At 36.0% G+C, this 13,705-nt stretch overlaps 1 protein-coding gene across 1 annotated transcript in view; it reads right to left on the bottom strand.

Moving 5' to 3' along the window:
• Window positions 1-2,729: 2,729 nt before the first annotated feature.
• TRHR (thyrotropin releasing hormone receptor) overlaps window positions 2,730-13,705 on the bottom strand; it is a 40,984-nt gene continuing 30,008 nt past the window's right edge. The window contains exon 3 of the mRNA XM_005563929.5: window positions 2,730-5,837. Coding sequence (XP_005563986.1) covers window positions 5,430-5,837 — 408 coding nt within the window. The 3' untranslated portion in view covers window positions 2,730-5,429. The remainder of the gene's footprint in view (window positions 5,838-13,705) is intronic.

Here is a 13,705-nt window from a genome sequence, read left to right as displayed (position 1 = left end):
ATGTATATGAAAGCAGGAATGTTTTATGATTCTTCGCTAGGGATTAAAATATTTGGCCTCCTTACTACAGCATCTTGTGCCATTTCAGGAATACAATGTTCTTATTGACTTCTGAATTCAGAACTCTGATTAAATGGAGTCTTACTCTGCTGCCTTGTATTTATTTCTTTTTTTTTTTTTTTCTTACAAAACTCAGCCTTTATCAATATCAGTCCATAGCATTTTTGAGGAAGTTCATACTCTCTTTTCTGGAAGTCAGAGAACAGACACATGCATAAGAATTAAGTTCATTATTCTGTGAGGAATGAAACAACCACTTACAGGTGCTGCTTCAGGGCTCAAATACACTGAAAGAGCTCCAGCTGACTCCTCTTTATCCCACTCTTTTAACTTTCATAATTTGCAAAGTACTTTCATTTCCATTATTCCAGTTGAGAGCCTGTAGTATGGACTTAACCCAGATGCTTCTTCATGAGGCCAGGCAGGCAATCAGTGTGAATTCACTGTTTATCGGCCATTAAAACTATCCTTTGTTTCCTTGCTGGATCCAGGTTTGAAAATTCTGGACAATGTACCGTCTTAGCTGTATTATTTCATTTAGCTCTTTTATTTTTCCAGATGTCACTTCCAAAATATGAATTAATAACTTTATGTTGGCTTTATCATGAATGTGCTTGGTGTAGAAGAATGTAAATAGGCCCGACGATATTGTACACAAACATTCCTGATCCCTCTTTTCAAAAGAGGTTACAGTAGTTGCCCCTTATACACAGTTTGGTTAGGTTTTCTGCGGTGTCAGTTACCTGCAGTCAACCTCTACACAAAAATATTGCATGGAAAATTCCAGAAATAAACAATGTATAAGTTTTAAATTGAGAGGCATTCTGAGTGGCATGATAAAATCTTGTGCCATCCCACCCATAACGTGAATCATCTCTGTCCAGTGTATTCATGCTGTGCACTCTGCCTGCCTGCTGCTAGTCATTTAGTAGCCATCTTGGTTATCAGATCGAAAAAACATAGTATATACAGAGTTTGGTACTATCCATGGTTTCAGGCATCCACTAGGGGTCTTGAAATGGATCCCCGGAGGACATGGAGGAGCACTGTGTTTGAATATTAGAAGCAGAACCCTGTAGACTTAGTTTATGTCAGCAATGTCATCATTTGGTGTTAACCATGTCAGTAACAAAATTGTTCTCCAATATGAAACTCCTGTAAATGAGGTTTGCTGCTGAGTAATGAGATTATACTTATAGACTAAACATATCAGAAAAATAGTACAGGGTCTTATCTGAACTTATTTTCCTGTGTAATCAGTGAAGAATTAACAGATACTTCTCATTAGAGTCCATAAAGTAGAATGAGAACATGTAAAATTGATCCTTATATTAAAAGTCATCTTATGATATTTCAAATGGACCATTAACAATTGCTTCTTTAAATTATATTTCTTGACATCTCAGATTTGTATTCTAAATACTGCCGAACAGTTATATCTTCAGGTGATGACATGTTGGTCTTCTTCTTCTCGTAGGATTGTGAGCTTCACAAGAATGGGAAGAGTCTTTTGTCTGCTGAAACAAATTTCTGCAGCAATTTTGCACATATTGAGTGTTCTTTGATTAGTTTCTGACCAAAACCTCCAAAATGCCAAGCTTGTACTTTCTTCTGTGAGGGAAAAAGCCATATTAAACTTTTCAAATCTATACATGATTCCTACCATGTCAATGAGGACATAAAGAGAACTCTAATTTAAAGCATCAGTTTTTCTATGTTTAAAAGTGATTTCATGAAAATGAAAGTTTGCAAAATAACGGCATACTTTTATACATAAATATGTTTGAAAGAACATTTGTATTTTTACTTAAGGTATGTCATATCCAGGTTTAGTCTTGAATGAAGTTAGATGAATCCTCCTCCTATGAGGAAAGTGATGATTGTGGAGTGATGAGAGTTTGATGGGGAGAGGGAAAAGAGAGAAAAATACTTATGGCCACAGAGCTCTGTAAGATTCCTTAATGTGTATTATTCTGAAAGCTTGTGTTGACTCAGTCAAATCTTGGTTTTGATGGCTATTTATTGTAAACAGCTACGGATACATAAGAAATAAATTGCGGATACATAAGAGATATTCATGTTTGCTTCCCCCTAGGGGAATGAGTGACTTAAAACATTTGGAAACATTTTGTATTGACTCTGGAACTGACTAGTTCCTCTTAGGTGTACTCTCATTCACATTGAGTTTCCCTACTTCATATATAAATATTCCAATTCCTGTTTTAATTGCAAATGGAAGATGATATTAAATATAATATTTATAGAATTCATACATTGGTGGGTTAGCCACATAAAATCTTTTCCTTCAGAAAGTTAATGTTTTCTCTTTATCATGTTTACAGATTTAACATAGTTTAGGATGATATAAATTCTTGTATTCTTTAAGAGCCAACCAAAACTATGTCGACCCAGCTTTTACTAAGACATATTGTTCTTATTATTCCAACATAATCTTCTGAAAATAAAACACTTCAAATATCCATTAAGACTTAGTTGCACTAAACTAAGTTTTATGACTGTAGCTTTTCCTTTGACATTGCTAATTGTTTAGCCAAATCAGCCATTGATTTTGGTATATTATCAAGGTGTGTTGTTCTGTACATTCAATTTTGTTTTAAGAATGACTATAGAGTTTGGACTTTTCTTATTTTTCTTCAGCATTTAGAATATTTGCCTTGAATGTTAAGGTCTAGAAATATACTCACAGCCCTTAGTTCCTAAGAGGGAATTTATGTTTGTTGATTTTATTCATGATCTGTGCCCTTTACTCAATTACCTCAGGTGTGAGATCTAACCAAAGACCCTCAGCAATTAATGAAATTGGAAGTTACAAAAGAACACAGGGAATTTTTATTAAGGAGGGCTCTTAATAACATCATTTCACCAGCAAATTTTAATCTAGCTCTTTATTTCTCATTTAGTGGTATATTAAGTTTTGATTATTTATGGAAATATTTTATGATTGAGTATAGTGTGATAAAGAACATTTTAAAAAGTTATGTCTCTTCTGTGTAAATTCAAATATCTATCGGACATTACACAGGAACATTTAATTTTAAAATGGCATTTGCTTTAGAGTTAAAACACTGTGAACTGAGTTCTTATGAATTTCCCATGTGGTCTAAAACTAACAGATTATTGGCAAATAACTTTTTAAAAATTAGAGTAGAAGAATTCAGCCCATACATTAAATTTCCAAAGATAAGAAGGGCATCTTTGTATTCTGTGTATATCATGTTAAACTAATTGTATTTTTTAACACTTGATATGATCATTCTGCAAAATCCATAACTTTTTATTAATTAGGAATTAGGTCACAGGAATACTGGTCTTATCGTCAGAGAAATCGCAGCTGTAGTGAAATTGTGATGAAGATAATGTTGATTGACTACCTACCAGCATACCTGAGACATAGTAGATGCTCAATGCTATTATTTCCTTTCCGTAATGAAAAAATCTCACATATTACAATCCCCTTTTTCACCAATTTATGAACATGTGGGTATGTGTTTATAAACATTTACACATGTGCTTGTGTGATTTGGGGTTGCGTCACTCTGGTGCTCTATTTATACGATGCCAAGATTAATATGTATACCAGAATGAAAAGTCAGTTAACATAGATTGCTTACTGTCATGCAGGTCTGGTTTTAGGGTATTTCCTGCAAATATTTGCTTGCATTCGTTTACTGTTATAGTAACAGGATAAAAATGTCTTGCTGGAGTAGATAAGGCCAATTTTCAAAAAAAGCATACTCTAGAATAAGGTTCTGGACAGCAGAGTCTCCATGAAACAGCACTTAAAAACAAGTTTCAAAAGTAAAATGGTATATTCTTTATTAAGAAGGTGGGAGGTGTAATTATCATTAGCAATTAGGTTCTAGAAAAGTCCATAAAATAGGGATATAGGCTGGAGAGGGAAAATGCCAGCCTATGGGGCATGTACAGGTATGGGTATTTTTGATCTAGTCATTAAAAAATCAGTGATGACTGAACCATCACCAAGGGCAATTTTTGCCCTTGGAAATTCTGGTTGGCCAAATCTAGTAGGTAGGAGATTCAGGTAGGAGCTGACAAGTGTCTTGGACAGATTCATTCACAAGTCTCTAATAATCACTGGCATAGCAGATATCAGTCATAAATATAAAGATGATATATTGATAATATGATGAAATCAGTTTTAACTCTGCTGAAAATAAAGCCAACAGAATTTTGCATTGCTTTTAGAATCTGTAAACAAAATATCACTAGCATTTGAGAAGAACAAAAAAAGAACCTACAAACGACAAGCAGGAAGGAAAGACAATTGCAGCCAAGGTAAAATCCACAGACTACAATTCTCAGTGGAAGGTCTTCATCTGGAAGAGGGATACCAGGATTTTGGCTGACTTAGAATAACAATGAACGTTTGAAAATGTTTCAGACTTTTGAGCTAGATTTTGCTTGAATGATTTGCTTGACATGGCTGAGTAGTTTATAAACAAGAATGTTCAAAAAGACTTTCTTGCTTAAAAGCTTCAGAGAAGAAGCAAAATCTCATTATAAATACTTGCTTTTGTCTTGGCTATACTTTTGAAAATTAATTGTACGTTAGTTTGTATCTTCACAGTTACTTAATCTGGTTTTTTACCTTGTTCCATACATCATGTGGGAGGCTGGAAGAGTTGATAAGAGTTGGATTTATCTTAAAGTCTACATTTCTCCTTAATTAATAATTTCAGATATTTTGAAGTTTATTTTCCATTAAAGTTGAATGATGATTTTCTACCTTCTAAGATATAAAAATCATCTCAGAATTTTATAAACATTATGGCAATTTTTAAAATACAGTTAACATGTATGTCCAAAATCTTATTTTTACTCAATACAATGTTTCTGTAATATTTTCCCCTTTACTTTCAGATATTCATGAACTAGCCCTGTACTATGTTAAAATGAATACTAAATGCAAACATTTAAAAATCTGTGCCTTGTCAAATTATCGAATGTATAAATAACCTGGGGGGTTGAAAAGTGACATTTGATATGGTTACTATGAATAATGTAGATTGATGTCTAGATTTTATTCAAACTCTGTAAGCCCAGAAAATATAGTGAATTTCTTAAGTTAAACGAAAAGGGCTAAACTTTAAGTTTCCATCATTTAGCTATTTCACAGATCTGCTCCATTTTTAGTGATACTAGTTTGTAAGAAGGAAAGTCTGAATCATCTTCATGGGTTACAGTATCTAGGGTCAGGACTTGTTAGAGCATTGACAAAGACTGATCTGCTCTGTCTTCACATATGACTATTGGCCATGTTCTCCCTTTTGCTGATGGCTGTACAGATTCTCATTTTCTTTGTGGTCCATTTTCTTCTAATTCATGAATCAACTTTGGCTAAAGGATACCTCAGAAGCCAAGCAGGTGTCATCAAAAGACACTTTTGTGGCAGACAGGTAAGTGTCAGTGACAGTGATATCATCAAGCTCTGTGCTGAAATGGTCTGACTCCTTGATGACACTGTAATTTAGGGCCACACTGTAGTTAGCAGGTTTCTCTGTTGGCTTCTGCTTGCAGTTGCAGAGCTTTCTGAAGGCCGCACGGAACTTCTGGGACATGAGATTGTAAATCACTGGGTTGATGGCACTGTTGAGATAAATGCAAATTCTGCAAAAGAGCAAAAACCAATTTTCTTGGAAAGGACTGGAGAGAAATGAGTTGACAACCACAAGAGTCCTGTAGGGCATCCATAAAAGGGCAAACAGAATTACAACCACCGCCAGCATCTTGGTGACCTATGGAGAAATAGAGAGAAATGCTGTACAAACACAAATGAAAACAAAACAAAACACCTTTTCTTCTCTCACCCAAACCTTTAGTTCCCAAAATGTAGTCTGAGACAAGGAGGTAGGTGCAAGTCATTTATTGTGGAGGTGATCCCAGGAAACAAGATTAAGGGTTATTAATTAGAAGAGAATGCAATTGACAAGGAAAAGCCAAAGTAGGGTGTGTTATTGAGATAGCTCCCCCTATAGCCAACTCTGGCTCAAGTAATGCAATTGAGAATTGTCTGTCAGAAGTAAGAGAATGAAAGACAGTGTCCATTCATTAAAAGGTATCGTTAAGGACTTTAACTCCTGTGTACTTCCAGGATTCTCTTGCCTGAAAACTCCTAGAGCCTTTAGAGAGACACTTGAGGCCAAGTAGAAGAGAGACAAATGGTACAGTGGATGCCTGAAGTGGGATATTTCCTGCTGCAGGAACCACCTACTGCAGGTATGGCTGAAATCAGAGTCTTGTAAGAGGATATTAGCACAGGGCACCAAGAGTGTCTGTGACAAGCATTAGGAGACTTAGGGTCAAACCTCTTCTTTGCTTACCCTATGTGTGGCCTAAGAAATTATCTTAACCTATCTTATAGCTCATCTGTAAAATGGAGCCAACATTGTCCTCCTAAATCAAATGAGGTAACAGTGGATGAAAAGAATAATGCAATAAAAGCCAGTGTTTATTGAATGTTTAGTGACTGCTATGTGCCAGACACTATCCAAGGTGTTTGTTATTTGTTATCATGTTTAAAAATTTTAAACCTCCTAAAATGGGTATTGTATCCAATACTTTTTCAAATTAGAAAACAGATACAGAGGCTATTAAGTACTTTGGTGGAAGCTGTGGAATCTCGGGGCCAGGATTAGTATCCAAGTGAGCTTGAATTCAAAGCTTTTGCACTCTTTCAGGTTAAAGGGAAATGAAAGAGAGAGAAAGCAAATGCTGGAATTTTACCTAATGTGGAAGCCACTCTTAAGTATAAGCAATGCACAGGAAGTAAGACAATAGGGATGAAGTCAATATCCCACATTGCTCACTGCTCACTGAACTTCATTCTGATTCTATGCATGTAGGATACTAAGGCTACATATTTTACCACTAGGAGTAGAAAAATTGTTCAGTGAAAATATGTGATTTCACATTGGTTCATATAATACCAAGTAAGACATTCCAGAGATTCTGACTTCTTTTAGAGCCAAGGAGGGTCTACTTAGCAAAGGGGTTAACTGAAACATAATTTTTCCTAAGTAGACTTGAAAAAACATATAAGTAAATATTTTAATTGGTCATAGGAAATCAAAGTGATAAATGTTGTAAGCTTTGGAAGGAGAGGTAGTGATTATCATCTTCACTGTCATCATCGCCATGATCTTCATCATTATGAACCACATCCCTGCCTTTATTCTCTGCTTGGTACCCCAGGCTCTCTGAAATCAGATCACTGCTTCACACTTGTCAACATTCTCCCACTCCCTGTCAGGGGTAAAGCATCCTACACTGAAATACCTAGTTTAATTTATAATTAGATCTATACCATCACATTTTAGTCCTTTAAGATGGCCCAGGTAATCTGAAAAGTGCCATATAAACATTATCTTATTTAATGCTTATAGTAATTCCATGAGTAAGCTAGTATTCATTTCATTTTGCATATGAAGAAATTGAGGTTTAGGTAATTTATATGATTTGTCTACAGACACATGAGTAGTAAATGACGGAGCTGTGATTCAAATCTGTCTACTTAAGACAAAGGACATGCTCCTTCCTTTATACTTTGCCCTTTCCATGAAAGTTTCTTGTATTTTCAATAACATTTCTACTGTGTTATTTCCATTATGATCACCCAAACACTTAACTTCTTCAATGTATAAACCCAACAACACTTACTACTGCTAAATTTCAGAAGAAAGGTTGAATTTCATCTACCTTTATCTTTCCCTACAACTGTCAGGTAAAATACTGAATCCACAAGTAACATCTACCTGCCTCTTTTCACTGAATGTCAGTGAAGGGAGCAACTTTCATTGTGTTGGAGAAGAGCAACCTGTTTCAAGGTTAGTGTCTCTGCCGTGCATTTCCACAGTGCCTCCAGGCATACTTTGACATCATTCCCAAACATTTCATTGCAGTGACCTATACTTGTTCATCTCTCCAATAGACAGTAAACTTCTTCAGGGCATGGGTAAATTTCTTCATTTCCCTACTCTCACGGATTTAGTGCACTATGTGACATAAAGTGGCCCTAAGAAAAACTTGAATACATTTTGGCATGGGAGGAATCATTTTAAAATATGTAACCATGATCATTTACTGTGCATTAATACTCTGCTATATTGTTAGAGAGTTTTTGCAAGAATATATTATTTAATAATTTTTAAACTCTCTTAAATGGAGATGAGGTCAATTAGTAAAATGAGTCTTTAATACATTTCAATTTTTTGTTTAAAATGTATTTTTGAAATGTTAAGGAGATGTGAAAAGGAACAAATATAATGACGTTTCTAGGATTAACCCAGAGGAAAGTATACCTCCAGTGAGATGACAGAGACTATCTTTAATCCTACCCACACCTTTCTTTAGTTAAGTTCAAATTTTTGATTTAGTTTAATCACTTTTTAAAATGTTCACAAGTTTTTACTGTAGCTATAGCTTGGATTTTAATAGCTCTTATTCAATATAAGAACAAACACCTAGAAAAGAAATATCCTGAAATCGTCTTTTATACTCATGTAATTTCACTGTGGTTTTTGAAATTTTATTTCCGCTATTATTCCTTATCCTGAAAATGTGACATAAATGTAGATTTGAAATACATCTTAAAAACCTCATTGTTTTTAAGCATTTATGTTTTTGACAGAGTAGCACATAGGATGCATGGTGATACGAAAGACAGCTTCTTTACAACAGCCTCTGCCCTAAGATTTAAAGGTCCTTGAGAAATATCATGACACAATCTTTGAGTGAAAATGATCTTATACTACACTTTTGATTGGGAAGGAATCTATCCATCCATTCTAAGTTATGCATTTGCATCCCTACTGTGTATCAGTCAATATTCTGGCTCTTGATGATTTGACAGTGATCCAGAGAGACATGGCAATGCATTCATGTACCTTAAATCTGATGAACAATTATAATACAATCTGACAACTGCTAATACAGAGGAATGTTCTGGTTCTAAGAGAACCCTTGATATAAACTTGGGGTTGAGAGGTCATTAGCAGGGGCTTTCTGGTGCAGTCAAAATCTTAAAATAAAGAGAGATGAGAGACTGTTCTTGTGGAGATTAAGTATGCATGACAATCTGGAAGTGTAATAGTGGGTATATCATGGGACTAGAAGTAATTTAGTATGCAAATTCCAATTGCAGACCATGTAATGAAGTGGCACGATCTATCTCTTTTTCTAGGTATCTTGTGGAAACCACTACAAAGCCATTACTTTTATGTGATGAAGTGACGTCACACTCCATGGAGTGCTTGCCTTCCATTCCTTCTGTCTTCCCTACAGAAAGAGAGATACAGCTGCCAAAAGCGGTACAGGCATATTGAGTTCTGAAAATGTCGGCTCTGTGGAGTCATTTTAGTTAACATAGAAGTAGGCAGCCATTTTTGTAGAGTGTATTGAAAGCAAGCAAAAGAGATTGCAAAAATTAATGGATTAATTTTTAGTATTTAGAGAGTGAGCTTGCCGGCAGAGATAGCTGAGGAGAAGGGCAGATGAGAACAGGAGGGTCTAGGCTTGGTGGCTTGTCCTTGACCACCCTAGCTAAATGTTATCTTCTTTGTGAATATCAGCTGGAAATTTTGATACCAAACTCTGCTATATGTCTTTCAGTCTTCACTGTATTTAAATATGTAGAATAAGTGGCATAAATCTCTCACAAAATTTGGATTCAGTCCTCAACACAACCTTTTGTCATCTTTATAAAGTCTCTAGATGAGGGTCCTATTCAGGGAGTTATCTTTTATAAATGTGAATTGGACAGATTTCTGTCTTATTGTTAAAATTAAGATTATAGTTCCTCAAGTGGGCTATATATGCAGTTCAATCCTGTGTATATGTGCTGCATGGAAGAAACAGGCTAATTGAGTTCTCTTTTCTAGCATGCTTACGAATCTTCTATTACTCACTACTATCATTGTAACTGCTGCTATGACTCTTACTGCAAGTTCTGAAATGATTAGCTAACATCTGTATATTGCCTTTTTGTTTTTAGAATAGTATTAGATTTATAGAAGAGTTGTAAACACAATGCAGAGAGTGTCTATATACCCCACACCAAAGTCCTTCTATTATTCACCCCTTGCATTAGTATGGCAGATTAGTCACAATTAACAAATCCATGTCAATAATTTTTATATGGAGTTAGTTAGCTCCATGCTTTATTCAGATTTCCTTACATTTTCCCCAAAGTCCCTTTTCTGTCCCTTTTCACATCCAGAATACCACATTATCTTTAGTTGTCACAGCTCCTTAGGTTCCTCTGGGCTGAGACAGTTTCTCTGACTTCGTCGTTTTGATGGTCTTGATGGTTTTGAGGAATACATTAGGTATTGTATAGAATGCACTTTAAGTTGAGGTTGGCTGATGTTTTTCTCATGGTTAGACTGAGGTTATGAATTTTTGAGAGGAAGGCCACTGGAGTGACATGCCTCTTGAACCTGCTCCAAACAGGCTTGCCAGAATGGGAGAAGATGTGAAGTTAGCGATAGTAATAGCCATAGCCCAGTTAATAGTATGCCATTTGTTAGGGTCTGGTTACATAATATCTGGCATCATTTTGATTATTTGTCAGAGATTAGCTTATTAGTTTGCCTAGGGAGTCATAAGGATTTGATTCATACCTCAATTCCCTAGAAGTTTTAGTCGAAATTTTTGTACTGATTCAGAAAAAAATTTGTGCATGCACATGGGTCTTGCTAGTATCTGGATACTCTTGCTTTGGAGATAAAGACTGTGGCTTTGTCCTTCTCTGTGTTATTGAATGACAATAGGTAGTAGGTATGGAAGAAAGAGTTGGAATTCGCATTCAGCATCTTGGATTCACAGTCCTATTCTGCCTCTGAAGACACTGGGCAGGTCATATGACTTTTGTCTGAACCTTATCTAAATTCCAGGGCAATCTTAAGTTGTGAAAAAGCTCTGTTAGTACTAAAAAGCAAAGTCATATACGAGATGGTCACAATTTTATCATTAAACTTGTATTTGAAGACTATTTATTTTATAATGAGTGATTTTTAAGGGTATTACAAGCAGATAACTTTAATTTGTGAATAGACTCTTTATCAATTTTGGATCCGACTTTGTATAATGCCAAAACCCTTTTTTGACTTCATTCACAAAGTAAATCAACAAAAAACCTTCACTTCATCTCTACTGCACAAAAGGTAGGGAGAAGTCTTTAGTACATACGCCTGGCACGTAAGTACTCAAAGCACAGTTAAATTATTACTGAGTAAATACTTATTTTTCACAAATGTTATAATTATGAAGTTATGCATCAATTTAGAATTCTTTAAATTAACAAAAACACTCTAGTTCTTGTATTTCTTCTGGCTGGAATACTCTCCTTTTCAGAAATATACTTCTTTCTGGAAATATTTTCTTGTTAATGAATATAAAACATTTAGTCTTTAATATTCTAATGCCATTCTTCTGAGGGTAACAATACATTCTGTGCTTGGACTCTGCCCATGTTCTCCAGTATTTCTGCATATTAACAAAGTGTCCTGTAACTGGGAATATTTTACTCTCAGATGGCCCTCAGCAAAGTGATCAATGACTATTTAAATTTTGTTACAATAATTGGGCCAGCTGAATGAACTTGACATGATAATTAAACAAATCTGAATTTTGCCAAGCTTCCACACTAATTGGAAGCTCTGGGAATTTCTTCTTGCAGATTATTTTGCTTTGTTTTGACTTATCTCTGGACATTCAGGTTTTTTTTTCTTTTTTTTTTTTTTTTGAGATGGAGTTTTACTCTATTGCCCAGGCTGGAGTGCAGTGGCGTGATCTCAGCTCACTGCAAACTCCGCCTCCTGGGTTCAAGTGATTCTCCTGCGTCACCTCTCAAGTAGCTGGGATTATATGCGTGCACCACCATGTCGGCTAATTTTTGTATTTTTAGTAGAGATGGGGTTTTATCATATTGGCCAGGCTGGTCTTGAACTCTGGATCTCAAGTGATTCACCTGCCTTGGCCTCCCAAAGTGCTGGGATTACAGGTGTGAGCCACCACACCCAACTGACATTCAGTTTTTAAAAGACAGGTATAATCAATGTGGGTGCTACATATCATGGAGTGAGATCATTGATGGGGCTTAAAAGTTGAATGATGGGGCCACAAAAGGTCTTGACATCAACTTGTCAGTTACTGTGTAATAAAAGTGAATAAAGGCTGAGTGATAATTCATGGTGGAGAGACCGTGGACTGACATACTCTGTGTTGTGCATTACTTATGGATTTCTTCCAAGAAGACACCCAGGCTTGCTAATGCATAGGTTCTTGACTTCACTTGTCAAGTACTGAACCTAAATGTTTCATTCAGAATAGCCTTTCTGGCAAGCATTATGGAGTGTTTTCTGGGCTCTATTCTGATGAAAAATGCTCAAGAAAATATTAGCAGGGATTCACAATAGAGAAACTTTGGTTGTATCTGATAAGGCTTGAGGAAAGAGAAGAAGGGCTAAAGAGGAAAAAAAAGTGACACAGGATTTTTATTGTTTTTCTCACAGACAAGGTATTGATGTCACCCAGGCTGGAGTACAATGGTGTAATCATAGCTCACTGTAAACATGAACTCCTAGGCTCAAGCAATCTCCCCATCTTGGTCTCCCAAAGTGTTGGGATTATAGGTGAGGAAAAAAGTTTTTTCTTCACAATTCTAGAGTGTGCTGAGAAAGGCGGAGTTCTTTTATGAGCAAGACATTTGAGGGGGAAAGGAAACTATACTTTATATCTGGGCGTGGGGCTGCATGCACCAGTAGGGCCATGAGTTGACACTGTCATCTGGAGGATCTCAGAGCCCAGATGACAGTAGGAGTTACAGGATGACATAAAGCTAGGTAGAACGTGACATGACCCTTCCTCTGTGACACCTTCAGTTCTCTAGGAAAATAACTTAGCATCACCAAATGCAAATGTGAAGGTACTTCCGGCGGAAAATCAACAGAGCTCTGCTTCTCACTCAGATGTGGGATGAACCCTCAAAGCCTTGTACATTCTTTCAAGAAGAAAGTTAGAGAGAGGCACACACACATGAAGAGTGGGAAGTGATGGGACTTTGAGCTGTCCTGGTTAGTGGAACTGGGGTTCAATGCTAAGTTGCACCAACATTTCTCAGTGTGAGAGGCTCCAAGTGATAGTGAGCCTTGCTTTCTGAGAATCAATGACAGTCTATGTGAGATGGGAACTATGCAGTGCTTTCCGAACATCTTTTAATCTAGAATGGAAAAAACTAGATGAAAATTGAAGGTATTCTAATCTAAGTAATAGGAATTTGCAGATTAAAAGACAAGATAATTAAAATATATGAAATACTTAGTATGCACCAGGCAAGGTATATTCTTCATAATGGACCTCCTTTTTACTGAGGATAAGACTGATGTCAGAAGGTTTATATGCTGGTGATCAACAGCCACACTTTTGATGCATTGGTATATCAAAGTGATATATTGGACTCCAACATCATCTTTTTCTCTTTACTGTTATGAATTAAATTTTGGGAAGGATTTTTTTCCTGAAATTTGAAAACCTAAAAACAAAACTTGGGCTTAAAGGTTGGAATTGGTGGAGGTCGTATGTGGGAGGGGAGCAGGGAGAATGAAAA

This window comes from Macaca fascicularis, chromosome 8, assembly GCF_037993035.2.
Source record: "Macaca fascicularis isolate 582-1 chromosome 8, T2T-MFA8v1.1".
NCBI lineage: Eukaryota > Metazoa > Chordata > Mammalia > Primates > Cercopithecidae > Macaca > Macaca fascicularis.
This window is presented reverse-complemented; position numbering and strand designations above follow the sequence as displayed.